The sequence below is a fragment of the Glossina fuscipes genome, unplaced genomic scaffold (assembly GCF_014805625.2).
Source record: "Glossina fuscipes isolate IAEA_lab_2018 unplaced genomic scaffold, Yale_Gfus_2 59, whole genome shotgun sequence".
NCBI lineage: Eukaryota > Metazoa > Arthropoda > Insecta > Diptera > Glossinidae > Glossina > Glossina fuscipes.
The window spans coordinates 5,619,762-5,639,095 of NW_023998431.1; the positions used below are offsets into that span (position 1 = coordinate 5,619,762).

The following is a 19,334-nucleotide window of genomic DNA, read 5'->3' on the forward strand; positions in this document are numbered from 1 at the left end:
CTTACAGTTCGATCATACGGTACACTCGTGTTATTATTACCTAATCAGGTTCATGGAGCGCTTTTTTTTCCATTTTCTCCGCCGAGAAGGGCATCGGCAATTTAATCTTATTTGTTTTGCGCTGCATCTGGACAGGCCATCTGATATAAGAATTGAATTAGAGTTCTTGTTGGACGGCCTGTCATGCGATTCTTTAATAAATATGGCACAGTTCCATATCTGGTTAGCATACCAACGCCGCGAATATCCAAATGTGCCCAATCGACACATGGCACAAATTCCTATGGGATCATATCAAGTAAAGAAAAATTAATACGGGCAATGGAGAAAACAAGCTATAAAACTTGCATGAAGCACTGCGGCAGCTAAACAACTTGAAGCGGGACCGACTCCATCATTGCTGATGTCAAAGCTGACGTTGTCTGTAAGCGTGAAATTTAAGATTGGGAAAGAACATAGGTATACTTAAATCGTTGCATTGACAAACCTGCCACAAGTTGTCTATAATAACGCCATAAAGGCAAACGCCACATGCGATCTCCAGTTAAAGAACCTGCTTTTTGGAATTGCTTCCATATGTAATGAGAATTTGAGAAAATTCCTGTAGCTCCACCTCCTAAACCTTTAACAACACCATTACCCAACGTGGCGACGTCCACTACCAAGCGCGGCTTATAGGTATTTTGCGCGTACAATAGCGGATCGGCCATAACTACAACTCCGGCTTTGTCAGTGTTCTGCAAGTATGAAACCAATGGCTAAAGCGATAAAAGCCGAAGCCGTTTATTTTAAAAACTTACTCTAATCGCCAAGGTTCTACCGTTAATTAAAGTGACAATATCTCCCGGTTTCACAGCCATGCCTGACGGCATGTTTTCACACAACGGAATAACTGCCGATATGTTAACAGGTAAGGACAACGCAGCAGATGCGCGTATAGCTGCTACTACAACAGCAGCACCCGCCATGGCGCCGCGATATTCTTCCATTCCATCAGCAGGGCGTAAACAAATGCCACCACTTTATATAAGGTAAGAAGGAAAAAAACGTTTGTATGATATTAAGATTTTTTGTGATTTTTTGTATCAGTTTACCTATTGAATGTCATCCCTTTACCCAAAAGCAAAATAGGTTTGTCTTCTGGTGCAGTACCACAATAGCTAATCTCAAGCAGGACGGGTGGTTCGCACGAACCTTTGGCTATCGTTAAAAACGAGTTCAAATGCTGCTGCTCAATCCAATCCATTGTGCGTATTTCCACAGTTACACCACAGGGGCATAAAGCGTCAACCGTTGCTTGCGCGAACGTAGTGGGGGTCATTTGGTTCGCGGGCGCATCGCTTAAACGACGTGCAAGATTTTGAGCCTCAGCTTTGAAGAGGCCTCGTGTCCAGGCATCTACTTCCGGTGAATCGTAGAGCTCCAGTTTCGGGACGTTGGTTCGATTTTTCTTTTGCTTATTATCATTGTAACGCCATACAGCCAAAGCGCTGCCCTCGGCAGCTTGCTCTGGATACTCCATGGAATCTACGAACACCTCTGAACAGCCTTGCAATTGTAGGCTACGAGCTCCAACACCTGTCGCTATTCTGACATTTTCCTTAAGAGGTGACAAAATCGAAAATAATCGTGAATTGTTCAGCGATAAAAAAAATATATATATATATAAATTTCAAACATTCTCAATCAAAATTGTTAGTAATTCAATGGTTTTTCTTGTCAATTTTTTAATTATTTCAGTTTTCTTTCCTTACGTCAAAAATTTTGAAGTATCAATGACAGGCCATAACCTTAAATTTTATTTTTTCCGTATGAAAACTATAGTCTTACCATGCCGTCATCGATCATTTCCAGTTCATTGAATCCAGCGCCTTCACGGCCCACTCCAATGACAGCTACCGATCTATACTCTTGGTCGATGTTATTAAAAACTTTTCCTTTACCTAGAGTACCAGTGATGTTGCATCTACACATAACATACATACATAAATGCCAAACGTAATTTACAACGTTTTTCCCCTAATTTTAGTCTATAATGTACTTACTCTTTGATGAGCTCGGAGACCTTGCCTTGTACACGGTCATCAAATTTATCGCCACTAGGCGTTAACTTGGGATCCTTTTCGCCTTCCTTTTGATATACACCAAGAATAAGCCCTTTCTGTATAAGAAACAAAAGCAGCCCAAAAGAAACAAACCAATGCATTAATCGCTGAATTTTCTTTTTTTCGCGTAGACATTTTTTCGCTAATATCGGTGACGACAACACGAAAAACTTACCGTTACTCGTGGGTCATCAACTACGGCGTAGAATCTTTTTTGGATCCTTGAGATTTGTTGAACTTTACTATATCTCAATAGAGACCGTGTGAGCCAATTTGTCAAGCGTAGTGAAGACATATTTATTTTCAGCAAGTTTAATTAATGAATTAATTCAAATTAAATTTAATTCCTCTTCTTTACACAAAATTTTATAGGAAAAAAGGATACGTTGCTCAAAAATTTTCTATGCAAAAATATATTTAAATTTTGAATCGCTTCACTGCCTTGCAAGGCTTGTTCTAATTGATTACAAAAATTTTTATTTTATACGTTTGAGTTACATATTTTTCGACCTACTTCGTTACAAATTATATGAGTGCTTTAAAAATAAAAAAATAAAAACACTTGTTCTTCACAACAAGGTTCCATCTGAACGGTTAAAATGCTTTATATTCAAATAGAGCCCAAAAACTGTCATAAAAAGACAAGCTACGTCTCCATAATTCAAAATTTAATACTAACATACGTGAATATGGCCCAAATATTGACTCATATTGCACTTGGATTACAGGAAAAATGTGGGATAGAGCGACGAGGCAAAAATTGACAGAATGGATCAGGTGCCAGAACGCCTACACGTTATCCATAAGCTCAAGCAATCATTAATGAAACCACAAAACATTGTGAGAGTAGCATAATTGGATGAGACACTTTTCCTCTATCATGACTTGTTCGAAGAGTGTATGACAAAATAGATCGTTCGTGCTATGTAAACATTTTAAAATCTTCACTAGAGCCACATACTTTCGAGTCTAAGCTTTCGACATGTTTTGAAAAAAAGTGATGGTTCTTATTAGAAAATACTAAAGTTCCCAGCAGTTAACATCCACAACAAGTCTCCATCATAATCCCATTGCATAACTTTGTTTAAAAGTTCAACAAAATATGTTTAAAAATAACGCCGAATTTTAGAAAGATATCAACGAAACTAGATATTCTATATCGAAACAGACATTATGAAGCTTATCAGAAGCCTGAATAATATATATTTCAAGTACCAATATGTTTTTCCTATATACAGAAGGAAACAAATTGAATCAATTATAAAATACAAAAAGAAAAAAAAATGCGTATTTATGCCCGCTGCCGAAGTTTGCAACACCCTGAAGGAAGTAGTAGAGACGCTATAAGGCATATCGATCATATATAATGAGTAAATAATAGTTTGAATCGATTTAAGCATGTTTGTCCATCTATTGCAAAAAAAAAAAGAAAGGAATTATTTAGTCGTTGCTTATAAACTCCAACAGATACAACGATAAAAATTTGTACGTTCAGCACCTGCACAAAAATGGAAGCAATCGGCTCGGCTCTTTCAACGTTATAGGACATCGAAATTTCATTTATTCGCCAGTTGCAGAGATCCCATTAATTTTATGTGTAATTGGTCAGTATGAAATTTTGAATTATTTTAGGCGTGTTTATTCGTCCATTTGTGTGTCCATCTATAAACTAATTGTGGTAAACATTCTGCTGTTCACAAAACTTAAGATTTGGCAAAAATATTGAAAGCTCTTGTACGCGGGTCGTATTGAAAGTTAGCCAAATCGGGGACACGGAGACAAAGGACACGTCTATAGTGTAACATAAACTGAGAATATTCCGAGAACTTTTTATAAGCATTTTATAAGATTAATTTTTCAATCATTACACAGAAACCGCAACGGACACAAGCTGAAACTTTTCATGGTCACTCAAAAATAGAAAAAATCGGCCAGTATTATATAGAAAGTCGAAATTTCTTTTTTATTTCGAGATTCTTTATGATAAAATTGATGAGTGTAGAAGATTCGATCATAGCTAAATATAATTTTCTTAGTTGTTCACTACGCAATTACAATTTACTTCAATTTTTTTTATAGCAGCGGACATTATGCTATCTATATCCAAAGAATTTTCACACCTTTGAGATTGTTTTCCTTACATCAAATTTTTTCATTCCAATTATTCAAGCGCATCCTTAAAGCGAACAATCTATTTTTAAGGGTCTTTGATAACTATTCAGTGTTTAACAATGACATAAAAAGATGATTATGGGCATGACAAAATCTTGGAGGTGCGAAAAATCCAACTTCCCGACAACATATTCAAAACGAGTAAGGAGAATTTTCGGCATATTAATTTACACATTATTTATTAACTATCGATTGGCTTTCTTTTTTAATCAAACTTGGACCAACCACTTTATAGAGTGAGCAAAGCATTAAATATGGACAAAGATATTACTTTACATTGACTCATTCTAACCGACATCACGTGTGGTACGGGATACATTATGTTTGTGTGGACGTATGCAACACCCGGAGGGGCTTAAGATGGACCGACCTAAGCCCGACTCATCTCCACGTATTTTTGTATTCAATCTACAGGTCGTAATTTTTGAAATATTGTAATAAAAATTGGGAAACTGACGTGATCGGTTCTGATCGGTTCACTTTTTCGACCAATCCATCCCATTAAAATTTTCAACATTTTTCGACATTCCAAATTTGTACAAAAAATTTGATACGGGAAAACTGTATCTTTACATGGTAAGAAGTTCTAATACTCCAATAAAGGCCTTATTGTGTAGTGTGTAATAGTAAGCTCTGCAAAAAAAAGTTTTAATTTTTAATATTTTATAATCAAAATTTGGCAACAAAATTAATAATATGGAATTGGAATAACATAAGTCTACCCTTTAGACCCTAACATACGTAAGTATTATTGTGATAAGCCAACCTTTATACGGAGAAAATTTATAATATCTATGATGATGTTTTGGGCATCCTTCAATATGCGCGTTTTCATAAAGAGTTTGTCTTTGCATGAAAATAATGTGTAAATGCTAGTGTATTACTACCAAAACGTGTGAATAAATGTACCAGGCTAAACGGTGTAGCGCATTTAATCGACAGCCTTGCCTGACCATAATGTTTTTACATGTTTTATGTAATTTCATCAATAACATTTTTTTTCGTTATTATGCCCTACAACATATGTGGTACAGGGGTGTATTAAGTTTGTGCCGTTATATGCAAGAAGTATCATTTGAGAGGAATATAGCGATCGACTCATAATCACTTCCTCAATCGATCTAAATGTATCTTTCCATATTGTATTACCCCACACCACGTTTAGTGTGGGGTATATTAAATTTGCTCGGGAGTAAATAATAGCCAGAAAGACTTGAAATAGGTCCATCTTATATTATGCCGATTGATTTAGAATCATTTTCTGAGTCGATTTAACCTTGACTGCCCGCCTGTCTGTACAACTCTGTTCTCGTTGTAAAATTAAAACAATCAAGAAAATTACATTCCTGAGTGACCAAAACCTTGCATCCACCAACTTTATGTTATCTCTGATGGGATGGGTGACTATTTTTATTTTTGAAGAATATACAATATAATATAATATTCATGAATAAAGAGTAAAAAATCCTTAAGTCGAAGCTGTTCTAAGTTTATCTGCATTGTCGAAGGACCCTTTAACCGATTTAGCTCCGTTTCAAAGCCAACCTGCGAGCAGGAACTTGCAATGTTTTTGATAAATTAGAGTCGATAGTTTTTAATGTCGGGTCGGATGGCCAACATTCTTTATCATTGTATGGGTACTATAGAATCGCCTATAGAATAAAAGCGGAAATTTTTACATATTTAACTGCTACAGTTGTGAGGGATGAGCAACAACGTTTCTTTGTTTTTTTGCTTTTGAAAATGGAGATATTTTTAGTAATTGATCGTAGACAAATTCTCGTTACCTTTCACCTGCGTCGTTAGAGAAACAACCGGAAACAGGAATTATATTCCCAAGCGCTATAATATTTAGTAGGCTTAGTCGATCTTTCTACTTTTGTATAGATAGACAGTGTGGGATTATACGTAGAGCAAATTTTTACCCGTGTGTGTTTTAGCTGTGGTTGAGCAACAAAACCCAGTGTTTTTTACTTTTGAGAACTTGAAAAAGGAGGAACAGGGTCTGGAGTATCACCCATAGAATGATGCGGAAATAGAAAAAAGACTAAATCAATTTTAATTTACGGCCAAAAGAACGTTTATTACAGGCATTACAAAGGCGGTCAGACTTAAAACGATTCAGAATTTGACGCTGGTAAAGATTATGTGCATTTAGTGAGGTCTATGAAGATCTTTCTAGATCTCGCAATAGTTTTGACGAAATGAATATATGCCCATCCTTTAGTGACGGCTATAAGAGTCTATAATGAAACTACGCTCGAAATAGGAAATCAAGTTAAGCTTTAATTTTAATTTTAAATTTTAAGAAGCTCTTAGCAAAAAACAAGAACATTTTTTTAATCAACAAATATTTATATATACATTTATACGTTGCATACATTACATATTATATAATAAGACGTAACCCTTCCCTACCAAAAATTCACGCTATAAAGTTGTCGTGCCCCTTCGTGTCATTTCAGAAGAAACATTTCATGCACTGTGTATGTGGAAGACAACGCTAGGAGTATGCCTATGCAATGATAGAATATATTCACGCTACCTGCCATGGTAGAAATATTTGTGTATATTAATATATAGGCTGATAAAAAAAACGCCGACTGTTATTCAATCACTTATTAGTACAATTCATTCCAATGGAAACCGAAATAATAAGTATAAGAATTAAAAGTAAGAAAGTTAAAAAACAATATCTTTTTATGTGAGGAATGTACAGGATAATTTTCAATATTCGGTCGTGTTTACCTTATGAGTAATCGAGTCGAAAACGTCAAAAAAGTGAAAGAAAAAAAATTTATCGCTTAGAACTTGGTGTGGGCGTGGCCAAAAATCACAACTTTTTACTTGGAGAAACAAATGTGTGTCTCACTTACTCTTCAATGTGGGCGTGTGCTTCAAATAATTTGACGAATTTCTAATAATCTTGCCGATAGATTAGTTCTTGCGGCCAGGAACATATTTACCACAGACATTACACAGAACGGACATATGGATTTAGAATTTCATGCTAATCAAGAATATATATACTTTGTAAGGATCTCTGAAGATTTCTTCTCATACTACCATGATGGGTATAAAAATGGACGAAAATACACTTTGTTCGTTGAATGCAATCCATTTCGTGAACTCAAAAAATCGCTTGAACAAATAAATTGGAAAATAATGTGAATTGTTTATTGCATGCATTCTTTCCGCCCATCGGCCAGTACAACTTTTATTGTACACATGTAGCCCAGTCTCATTTTCTCTTCCGCTCTCTTTGTCTGTGGTTATCGCATAGCAAATACGTGTTAACTGAGCTCGAACTGTCCATGAATTTATTAAAAATCAGTCAATGTCGTCATTGAAATGAATTAAATATGTTCAAAATGTGAAGTTATCGCATTTGACATTTTTTTTTTTCAAAGGTATTGACAACGTCTGCGTATATTAGTATACGGGGTTCTCTTGGTCCGCATTCGCTATTACCCATAACAAAAAGGGCATTGACCCTAAAGAGCACCATGTAAACAAATCACTTAAGTCAGTTTAAAGCTGATACGATTGGGATTCCAAGAAGAAGGAAAAAACACAGTTTAACATCGCCAGCGTACATGAAGATCTGGATGGATTTAATCACCGAGGGAAGATTATTAATGTATAAATTAAATAAAGGACGTTCTAGAGAAGTCGGACGTCGCGGGAAATTTATACGAGGCGATGAAGTTAAACATAATCTTGCTCTAAGTGCAAAGAGAAGCCAGAGGTCCAAAGTTTAAAGATTAAAAAGTTATAGTTAACTAAGTCAAGCGCTTAACTAAAATCAGTATATACGACATCCTTGCAGGAGCCGCTAGAAGCTAGAAGCCTTGGAAACATGGCAGCTAAACTCTAAGAGATTAGTGACAGCAGATCTTCCTTTCGGAGAGCCATGCTGGAATAAAGAAATATAAGGTTTAATAGCAAAAGTTAGATTCTGAGTAACCGTTCGCGCAAACAATTTACGTAAAACACTCAACTTGATGATGCCTCTGTAGTTCTCAACGTGATGTCTATTTCCACGTTTGTAAAGCAGAGTACGGAAAACACAAAAGGAAAATACCTGATTTCAAGGACTGGTTAAAATCATGAAATAACACCACTAAGCCGTCCGAGTATGATGGAATTCCATTAGGCCCAGCCGTACAAGTATATTTTAGAGACCCCAAACCTTGTAAAACATCGTTTTCTGAAACGACCAGATTGGAACCGAAGCCGAGTTAATTATCAGATACAGAATTTGTGGAAAGGGTTTAACGTGGGTTCCTGCCTGAAAAGCTTAACCCCACGGTGGCCCAAGCCACTTTAAGCGTACTACGCCCCCTGGCGAGTTAGACAATCCCCACAGAGTAGGGGCCTAAACAGCACCAGAGTCCAGAACGGTTTATTGTGTATGGAACAATAAACCCCACTCTGGTCAATGGCGAGGCCTAGCTGCACTCAATTGTTCCATTTTAGCTAGGAACTCGCCAACCACAACCACCACGAGTACTCCTCGAAGGGCCGCACCCAAGCAGTCAGGACTCACAAATTGATCAACGCACTGCTTCCGCCATAAGGCTTCCACTGTGCTGTTGATCAATTACCACCATTACCCGCAGGCATCCGTGACATGTGTTCAAAAGTAAAAATAGGTATAAAGGGGAAAAACCTTTCCGTCATATCCCTTTTTTCATTTTTGCATGTATTAAATTAATTTGCCAGATATCTTCTATTAATCGGCCAAAGGGAAGGCCGTCCGTCAATTCCTTTTTGCATTAATAGTGTAATTAATTTATTCATTACGACTTCAAAGACAAAGTCCATCATACACTCGCAGGCATACGTGGCTTTGTGAGGCGAGCCTCCTGACCCCCGTGGGTCCCAACTTGTTTTACAAAGCCTTAGGCATTCTTTGGGCGGATGTTAAAAACAACCGCACTTGCTTCGGATTCTCCATACTCTCCTGGTTACCAACACCAGTGAACTACTTTTCTTCAAGATATATAGGTCTCGGGTATTGCACTGACATGGCAGAGTAATCTCTGAGTAATGCACTCGCTAGATTACTACCTTCAACGTACTTAAAAACCATTCATTCATATATTTCCTCGGTAGTAACCAGCTATTGAGTGAAGAGCTCATCTTCCAGCCAACCCCTCCACCATCTCTCAGAAACTCGTCGCCGAGTTAGCAGCCCAAAACCTTAAACTCTTCTTAGCCGGCCGAAGCCGTTGCCCGGGGATCACCACTGGGAGATGAGAGTTTCGGTACATCTATGCTGACCTGCAAGCATAGTTTATCAGATACAGATAGTTAATAGTTAAATCGGAACCAGTAGTTGGAAAATTTTTTTCTGAAGTATTCAGCAAAGAGATTTGAGGTTTCAATATCAGAGCCATTGAAAGAAACATGAATATTTAAGATTAACAAGCAGTGAAGACTTTATCAACTGAAAGTATCTGCAAAAACATTGCAGAGGCAATCAAATTTATGCCTTGCAGAGCAATAGGCTGAAAAGTTCGTTCTTCCTATTTTTGTAATAATCTTGTTGAACCACGGCGGACAGTTGTTTCGCGGCAAAGGTTGCTTGATCGGAACGGATACAGAAATAGTTAAGTTTAATGCACTGTAGAATGGTTTCAATATTCACACATATGCAATTGGAATCCGCTTTTTGTTTACTTATTTATTTTATTTTGTTTTTATTTATTTTACTTACTTATACATGATATTCAACTAAGCTCAATTAACAGTCGAATTCAAGTAAATCTTAATAGTGAATCTTATACTAATTACTTTAAAAACTACTATACAATATATAGGAAGATGTGAAAAAAGAATAATAAAAACAAAGTAACTTAAAATAATAATTCATGCATAAATAAATAACAAGGAAAAAAAATCATGTACACAGCTAGGACAGAAGCACAACAAGAACAGATCAAGGTTGCAAGTGAACCTCTAAACCATTGCAAAAATGCATAACCTTGGCAACTGACAATGTTAACAACACGTTCAGTTTTCGAAATAAAAAATATTTAAATTTAAAAATGCAAATTAGTATAAACATAGGTAAATCGCTCGTATTGAGCAAAATTGCTTTAACAGACTTTCAAGAATCCGATATTGAGAACAACTGATAGACATCAAGAGAAGCAATCGGGTCCCAATCCAAATTCCTTTAAGCAAACAGCAAGAATTGCTTTTGAACAGATTCAATTGAATCTACAAAGCACCTATAGGAAGGAGAACACACAACAGAGGCATACTCGAGTAGTGGTCTAACCAAACACGTGTAAAGCCTTTTCGTAATGTAGGGATCATCAAGCTCTTTATACCACCTCTTTATAAAACCAAGAGCGAACCTAGTTTTTCTCAACGATGGCTCAATATGCAAGTTAAAACGTAACTTTTGGTTAAATAGAACGCCTAAATCTGTAAACGTATCGACGTCCTCCAACTTGTGCGAGTCAATGAAATGTTGAATAATGAATTATTTCCTTCTTGAGAAAGAAAGCTTCTTACATTTAGTTAGATTTAATTTCATAAAATTCAACGAGCACCATGCAAGTAAATTCTTTAAGTCAATTTGAAGCTGATGTGATTGCGTTTCTAAGGAGAGGGAAGAAAACAGTTGCACACCAACAGCATACATTAAGATCTGGCTGGATTTAATCACCGGGGGCAGGTGTATAAATTAAATAAAATGGGTCCTAAGTGGCTGCGTTGAGGTACGCCAGACGTCACGGGGAATTCATCCGAGGTGATGAATTTAAACAAGACTTTGAATGATCTATTGTGGAGATAAGAGCTTGTCAAGTTCACTAAATAGAAAGCGAAGCCAGAGGCTTGGAGTTTGAAGATCAGTAAGTCATGGTTAACCAAATGACACGGTTTACCAAAATCAGTATATACGACATCAGTGCGAGAACCATTAGAAAAGCCTTGAAAACATGACAAGTAAACTCTAATAGATTGGCGACACTACAGTTTCCTTTTCGAAACCCATGTTGAAATGGGGAAATATACGATTTGATGGCAAAGGCCAAATGCCTTTATAATCACAATTTCGGCGTGCATACAACAGGATTTTATTCGCCTTATCTTCGTTCGGGGAAAACATGTAGTTGTTAAAGGGACACGTAATACATCATTAGATTGCAAAACATGTTTTATTTCACGCCTGCCTGTGGTAACCCCATAAGACAAAATGCAATTTATTGCGGATTTAATTTAACCAGAAAGAGACGAGAATGTTTAATTTTTCTGCCTTTTACCCTGTATACAGATTGTTTAAAAACTAACTGAACATCAAAAAGGCAGCATTTATTCACTACATTTGGGAAACATGCCTACGCATACGTTATTAAATACTCACCAAATTTTACTGAAGTGAAGATAGTCCCCATTTTTTACGGGTCGTATCTTCGCTAAACTCCTTTTTATTCCGAAATAAACAACGCAGACGTAAAATAGATGTTGAAATTGAATAATATGAGCAAACGCGCACATATAAAACAAACTAAACCTGTAATTATGAACACAAGATCAAAGAGGCTAAGTTATTGCCACTAAATCTCATGCAAAATTGCAGTACAAATATTAAAGGAATACGATGTCCAAATTATGTTATAACCATTTACAGATTTTTGATATGTCATCAAAAATGCTAAAACCTATCAGAAAAACCTAATTTCATTACCCTGGTCCGGGGACATCACCTCGAAATTCTCCAAATCTGACCCGCTCCATATAGGCAACACCCTAAAGGCAAAATGTTGCAATAATGTTGCTAATGAAATGTTCGATTTTATACACATAATATTTTTGTCCTTTTTCAGCATGTATGTTTAAGATTATATATTACGTTTGCAATAGTAGAGCGTTTGTCCATGCACTTGCTTAAGAAGTTATATGCATGTTATTTAGTTGGCACCATTTTTCTAAATATGAATCGGGTATAATTTTATTCAAAACGTTTTATAGGCAAATAGAATATCTGCTATGGCAAAAATGTATGTGTGCGTTTGACGTCCTGCTTTTTCTTTCTCATTATATATATTGGTAAAAATTCAGTTTGTGACTTTTTGGTAAGACGGCGTATATTCTAAGATTATGCCCTATGGCTTATTCTTCCTTAAAGCGGACACTTTTCAGACAGTTCTTGTATATCATATGTTAAAAATAACAGAGACAATTTGCACACGCAAGTTCGGAGTCTACTTTGCGTTTGTCGAATAAGCAAGAACTACAGTCTTCATGCTGTCGTTGGGGTGTACACAACCAACTTCAGCGTGTTACTCAATTGAAATAAAGAAATAAAGAAAAGAGTCAAACATAACCTAGAAAGCAAAAAATTGAAAAAATCTTAGTAAAAAAGCATCAATATTTCATCATCACGTGAAATTTGGAATATCATCAATGGATTTCTATAAAGTTACTAGATCATGGATATAAATTTGAGTTAACAGCACGTTACTCAATTTAACGTAACCAATTCCATCACCAATGAGTTAAACATAACCTAGAAAGCAAAAAATCAAAAAATTTAGTAAAAAAGCATCATTATTTCATCATCACGTGAAATTATGAATATCAGCAATGGATTTCTATATAGTTACTGGATTATGGATCTAAATTTAAGTTAAAAGGTCCAATCCATATCCAATACAAACAAAAAAAAAAAAAAAAAAAAAATAAGCAAGAACTACTTTAGTACACTTCATGATTTTTTTCTGGTAATGATAGGACAATTTACTTAACATTTTTTTTTATAGCAATAGAACTACGTAACATATTTTTACCAAACAACATCATTTTGATCTCTTCCATTTTTGGCGAATTGCTGCAGTCGTAAAAAGGAAGACAGGAAATTGAAATGTGGCACAAACACTTCTTGATGAAATAAATTGAGAATAAATTGAAAGTAAGTTGAAATTAAAATTTTGGCGTTAATTACTACGTATTAGTTAATCGATGTGGATCATTTTTGGACTGAACTTGTAGACAACTTTGACGAACATTTATGCGGTAAGCTCTGCAAAATGCCTTCGCTGACTCAAAAGTTATAGACGAAAATATGTGAAAATTATCGTTGCTTTTTAAAAGTTTCTCATTTAATCTTGGATTCTTAATCGATGAAAAAATGCTTGCGCCGATTTCAGCTTCCCAACTTAATTTTTGCGATTGTAGCAATGCGATAAAGAAGAGGATCAAAATTATTTCTTTTGGTAGAATTATATAATAGATGCTTGCATGTATTTTAATCATGGATATCCATTGGTGAAAATAATAAAGTAAGACAAAGTATCAATGTACATAACAGTTAAATTCATTAATTTCGACTTTTCTCCACACGAAATAACAGCATTGCATTTAGTATTATTGAGTCATTTAGTGTATGAAGACGACAATCATGGAAGGCTTCAAATTGTATATTCAAAGCGCGTTACTTCTGCTGTTTGATTTGAAGAAATCTGCTGCCGAAGCCCACCACAACACATTTAGAAGCTTATGAAGAATCCCAATTGTCGGCTTTAGTTTCAACGGTTTACAACTTATGACTTCGATGTAAATGGCAGAGAATGGTCTGACAGATCAAAAAAGTTCGAAGACGATGAATTGCAAGACTTAAGGCAAACTGCCAAGATCTAGTAATACGCATAACATTGTGTTTTTGGGCGATTATTTGAATAAAGAAGTGCAAAATCTGACCAAAAAGGAAGACGTTCTGCATACATTAATTTATCGCGATTATCTTACAAGTTCCACTGGCGATATGCAACAGATATTTTCCAAAAAATACAAAAGAAAAAAATTTGTTTTTGGAATTATTCCATTATTATTTTTTTATTCACATATTATATATTTAAAACTGTCCTTACATGTTCAAATATTCGTCCTGATTCTCTTTCTCTGAAGATTTTGTGCCCGAAAGAACGCTTGTTCTTACATCTGTCAAGCGTCGTACGTTCTACTCCATGGAAATAACGCAGGGAACTCCGAGGAAACGTATAAACAAATAACTGAATGCATCAACGAAACCGAAAACACCTTGCCAAAATTTTAGCTTCTTGGCAGAAGGATTTTCGAATCGTTCGGGTCTCAATGGTCGTCTTGATGAAGATGAACGAACATATTTTTCTTTCAAAATACTTTTACACCATTTATTGAAGAAGTTAAAAATCAACAGGTAACACGTTGGGCTGTAACTTAGCAGCAGCGACTAATTTAAAACAAGATTGCCGATGTCCGAGGATTTTCAAAATGATCACTTTTTTCGCAGTCACACTTCTAGCTAAACCATCAAATCTACATTTCGTTAAATTTTTAATCCTTATCTATATTTCTCATATTATGATATATATTTTTTAAAAACTTAGAATTCTTCAGCGATGCTTGCCGTTGTATAACAATAGTACAGTAGTTTCCTGATTGCCCGACCGTGGAAGGTTCTTCTGACTGGAGAAATGGAAAAAAATTCTCCAATGTTTTAATGACACAAAAGAGTATAGATAAGCCCAACAATAACACGTCTGCTTACTTGCTGCTAAGTTTACATCCCCGTTTTTACTACATGCTATCGTGGCTGGTTAATTAAGCCTTCCATCAATTATTAAATATGTTTTCTTTCAACATAATCCCCACTCAAGCCTGGTTAAAACATTATAGCCGGTCAAGACCCGCCCTTCAACATTCTACAAGTGATGCCTAAGGCAATTCTTTAATTACTTCTCTCGGAAAATTTCAACAATTAGATTAGGTTTAAAGACTTACTATTTGTGGCACCGCATAGACGAGAGCTATATGTGGTTCAAACTTAGCCCAGTAAATGTATATGTCATATCGCCTTGTAAAACTTCCAAAATAGGATTCGAGAAAAATGTATCCATCTAATCCAAATTTTCCCCATTTGATTAGTAAGTCAAAATACTACTCTCTACGAATTTTTATTGAGAAATGTTAAACATAAATAAATATTAAAAATAAATAAAAATTTAATGACTTGTGCCGTTTTTAATTTTCAACTTTTCGAATTTACGGCTAAGTAAGTGAGCGTAACAAATTCCATTGAATTATGTGTGATCATTATGTGTACAATTGCTATTTTTAAATTGAAGACAAAATTACGTGTTCAGGCATGAAAAACGCAAATGGACAGATGGGGGTGAAATCAATTCAGAAAATCATTCTGCATCGATTTGTATAACAAATGATTAATCTACTTGAAACTCTTCTTCTCTGTCTACGTACCTTTATCACCACAAGCGGACTACGGGAGAAAAACTTCATACATGAAGGTAATACGCTATGCAAAGAGTGTCGTCAAGACAATATAAATTATTAACCTACTAAGCTTTACCTACAAAATAAAATTATTATCCGAGTGCGTAAGAATTATCTGTCAGTTTGTCGTAATCAATACGGTGTCGCTTGATTTTTTCTTACAAAGAAAATCTCAATTTTATACAAATTTGAAAACGATTTGAAAAAAGAAAAACATAAGTTTGTATAACAGCCGCATTGAAAAAATTATAAATTAATAAAAAAAGCGCCTAATATTGCAAAATCATGTCGATTTATCATAATTCTGCACGTAAAATACAAAAGATTCAGAAATTCAGTACATTCTTGGTGTCTTGGGTTCGGTTTATCTCAGCAAATTCTAATTTGCGTGACGTTTTAGCTGCTAAGATTCCGATTGAACAGGAGAGAATTAAGAACTTCCGTAAACAACATGGCTCCTTTAAAATGGGCGAAACCACTATCGACATGATGTATGGTGGTATGCGTGGTATTAAGGCTTTGGTTACAGAAACTTCTGTTTTGGATCCAGAAGAGGGTATTCGATTCCGTGGTCTATCCATATCTGAATGTCAAAAAGCATTACCGTCTGCTGATTGTGGTGAGGAGCCTCTACCGGAAGGCCTGTTCTGGTTGCTAGTGACTGGCGAGGTGCCAACCAAGCCCCAAGTTAAGCAAATTTCGCATGAATGGGCTGCACGTGCTTCTTTGCCTCAACATGTTGTAACGATGTTGAATAATTTTCCAACAACTTTACACCCTATGGCTCAATTTTCAGCTGCCATCACTGCCCTTAATCATGACAGTAAATTTGCCAAAGCCTACTCACAAGGTGTTCATAAATCTAAGTATTGGGAATATGTGTACGAGGACAGCATGGATCTGATTGCCAAATTGCCAGTGGTAGCTGCTACTATCTATTGTAACACTTATCGCAATGGAAAAGGTTCCATAGCAATTGATTCGAATTTAGATTGGGCGGCTAACTTCGTTAAGATGTTAGGCTACGATGATCCAAAGTTTAATGAATTGATGCGGCTTTATTTAACCATACATAGCGATCATGAAGGTGGTAATGTTTCAGCTCACACAGTGCATTTGGTGGGCTCAGCCTTAAGTGATCCGTATCTATCATTCGCCGCTGGAATGAACGCCTTGGCTGGTCCATTGCACGGCTTAGCAAATCAGGAAGTGATGATGTGGTTGCGTAAGTTACAAGAAGAAATTGGCGAGGATCCAAGCAAAGACGAGTTGAGAGAGTATATCTTGAAAACTTTAGAATCCGGGCGGTTAGTGCCCGGTTATGGTCATGCCTTATTACGCAAGACAGATCCTCGCTACATCTGCCAGCGAGAGTTCGCTCTAAAACATCTGCCAGACGACCCACTATTTCGTCTAGTATCCATGATCTATAAAGTGGCTCCACCCATTCTTCAAAATAGTGGAAAAATCAACAATCCCTGGCCTAACGTCGATGCCCATTCTGGTGTATTATTACAGTACTATGGTTTGAAAGAAATAAACTATTATACGATACTGTTTGGCGTCTCTCGTGCTCTCGGAGTGTTCTCTTCTCTTATATGGGATCGTGCATTAGGTTTACCCATCGAACGTCCTAAATCCTTGTCCACAGATATGCTTATGCAAATGGTCCAAAAGTAAACATACATGAGCCCCAAAACTTCCAAGAACATCCCAATACGACCAATCAGTTGGTAAAATGCAAAGAACCTAAGATAAGAAGGAAAGAAGCTGGTTTAGAGGAAGATGTACAGTGCTGAAGCTGCATTTTTTATAAAACACATATTAACTTAAACTATTGCTCAACTAATTGTAATTTAAATGAATGAAAAAAAAAACTAAATAAAATATGTGTACGCGATAGCATATGTAAACTTTCCATCCGAACTCGAACGCAAAATATTTTATGAATTTGGAATTATTGAGATTATTATTCATTATAGCTTCTCACGAGACACCCAGACTTCAGGCCAACTCGCAGTCATTTGTGACCTTTGAAAGTCTTGCTACCTTACATACTTACATACTTATGACAACAACTTGGCCAGGAATATATAAATTATTTTGGATTTTCAGTACGTACAAAGCTTTGCTTCCTTTTAGAAAACTTCGATATCTGGAAAGAAGCACCAGCCGTAATACATCGCAACCTAAAAGTTTTACAAGAACGACGATATCTACTTTTATGCCAAGTAAATAGCGTTTGCGAGTCTTGAATTTTTCCGCTTTATATAAAGAATAGAACTGTTGTCGTTATGAACAATGAATGAATAAAGAGTGAACGCGTTATGATAGCCAGATCCCAAATAACCATGATAACGACTAGCCGTACCATTAACATCAATGATAAACCTGAATGTGTATGACGAACTCTTTTGGCGGGTCAGATGGGTCATATATATTATATAATGATATCGGGGCTTTTCAGCTTCACGAGTACCGGCTGCATTTTGGAGAACTCGCTCAAGAAACGTTACCAGCACTAAACTGTAAGGTGCTATATTTCTCGCTGTATTCACGGTTACCTCGCCTCATCGAGTAATGAATGACATTACAAAAACCATTTTTCGCATTTTTTGTGATGCTTTTAACATTTCGTCGATCAAAAGAAACGTGAAAACTTAATTGCGCATCTAGCAAAGGTAAGCTTTTATTATGGAAGAATTGTGGGCCGACCAAAGTGCAAACTTGTAAGATCGATGTCGGTCTTTCTGTTTGCCTACAATAAGTTGGTGTTAAGTTACCTAACAAACGACAGATATATTATTATTACTATTGTTGAAAAAATTAGATTTGTACTAGCAATTAAGGCTGTCGCCTAGGCGGTTAGCCTACTCGCTTCAACGAAGTTAAAAATTTTATAGATATGTACTCCAGATACTTTTAAGACGTCCATAGAGTTCGACGCTTCGAAAACAGGTCTTCGAATATTGAAAAGATTTCGGCATTCGCGAATTATATGTTTAATCGTAAGGTGCAAATTAGAGAAGTAGATTTCTTAAGTCCCAATTGGTGTGTTTCAATGATATAACTAAGTCGGATTCTTCCATATGTTTTCAACTTGGTTGTCCGTATGTTGGATTGTTGGATTTTTTGATAAATCGGCGGAACGAGATTAGGATCAACATGCGAATAGTGTGTGTGCACAACTATTTTGTTTGTCAATTTTCTCTTTCATTTTTTACATTCTACAACACTTCTGGAGCTGGGTATGTTAAGTTTGTGCGCACGATTGTAACAACCAGAAGAACTTGAGTTCGGCCAGCCTTTTCATCTAAACTTGTCTGCCCCTCTGTTCATCTGATAACTGTTCATGTATTTGATTCATCGAAAATAACTGGCACTAATGCCAACCTAATTGAAGCCACTCGTTTTTAACCCAATTTTCACTTACAGATAATTGACTATTTTGTTGCCATATAAGAGATACATTTTACAATTTCCTTTAACAATTTTGTTTGCTTTTACATAGACATCTGTACATGTTTCCGTTCGCGTGTAGCTTTCGCTAATCTCTTGAACATTGTGATTGCCGAAACGCAAATCATACAAACGCAGTTCTTCAAGAGCAGGGAAATATGTCTTAATATGCAGAAGTCTTCGAATAGAACGCCTTCCAATTCTGTAACAACGAAGTAGCTCAAGGATGATTAATTGTTTAAACCTTAAATTTAATTTTTAAATCTTACGATCCGCCTTAGTGGCCGAGTAGGGAAACTACTTAACGAT

The 19,334-nt window shown here is 36.0% G+C and overlaps 2 protein-coding genes across 3 annotated transcripts; one reads left to right on the top strand and one right to left on the bottom strand.

Annotated features, from left to right (window-relative positions):
* Positions 1 to 88: 88 nt before the first annotated feature.
* LOC119637371 (cytosol aminopeptidase-like) lies at positions 89 to 2,400 on the bottom strand. 2 transcript variants are annotated; one of them, XM_038033354.1, is made up of 8 exons: positions 2,281 to 2,400; positions 2,046 to 2,161; positions 1,831 to 1,966; positions 1,095 to 1,600; positions 801 to 1,020; positions 488 to 737; positions 349 to 422; positions 89 to 281 (listed from the first exon to the last, which is right to left on the bottom strand). In XM_038033354.1, exons 1-8 carry the CDS (start codon positions 2,398 to 2,400, stop codon positions 108 to 110), a joined length of 1,596 nt encoding a protein of 531 aa, XP_037889282.1. In that variant the 3' UTR covers positions 89 to 107. The 2 variants fall into 2 exon arrangements, with proteins under 2 accessions (XP_037889282.1, XP_037889281.1); XM_038033353.1 differs by having other exon boundaries at positions 89 to 422.
* Positions 2,401 to 15,828: 13,428 nt separating this feature from the next.
* On the top strand, positions 15,829 to 17,246 carry LOC119637459 (probable citrate synthase, mitochondrial). The gene has a single exon (XM_038033477.1). The coding sequence runs from the start codon at positions 15,852 to 15,854 to the stop codon at positions 17,244 to 17,246; it is 1,395 nt and encodes a 464-aa protein (XP_037889405.1). The 5' UTR covers positions 15,829 to 15,851.
* Positions 17,247 to 19,334: the final 2,088 nt, after the last annotated feature.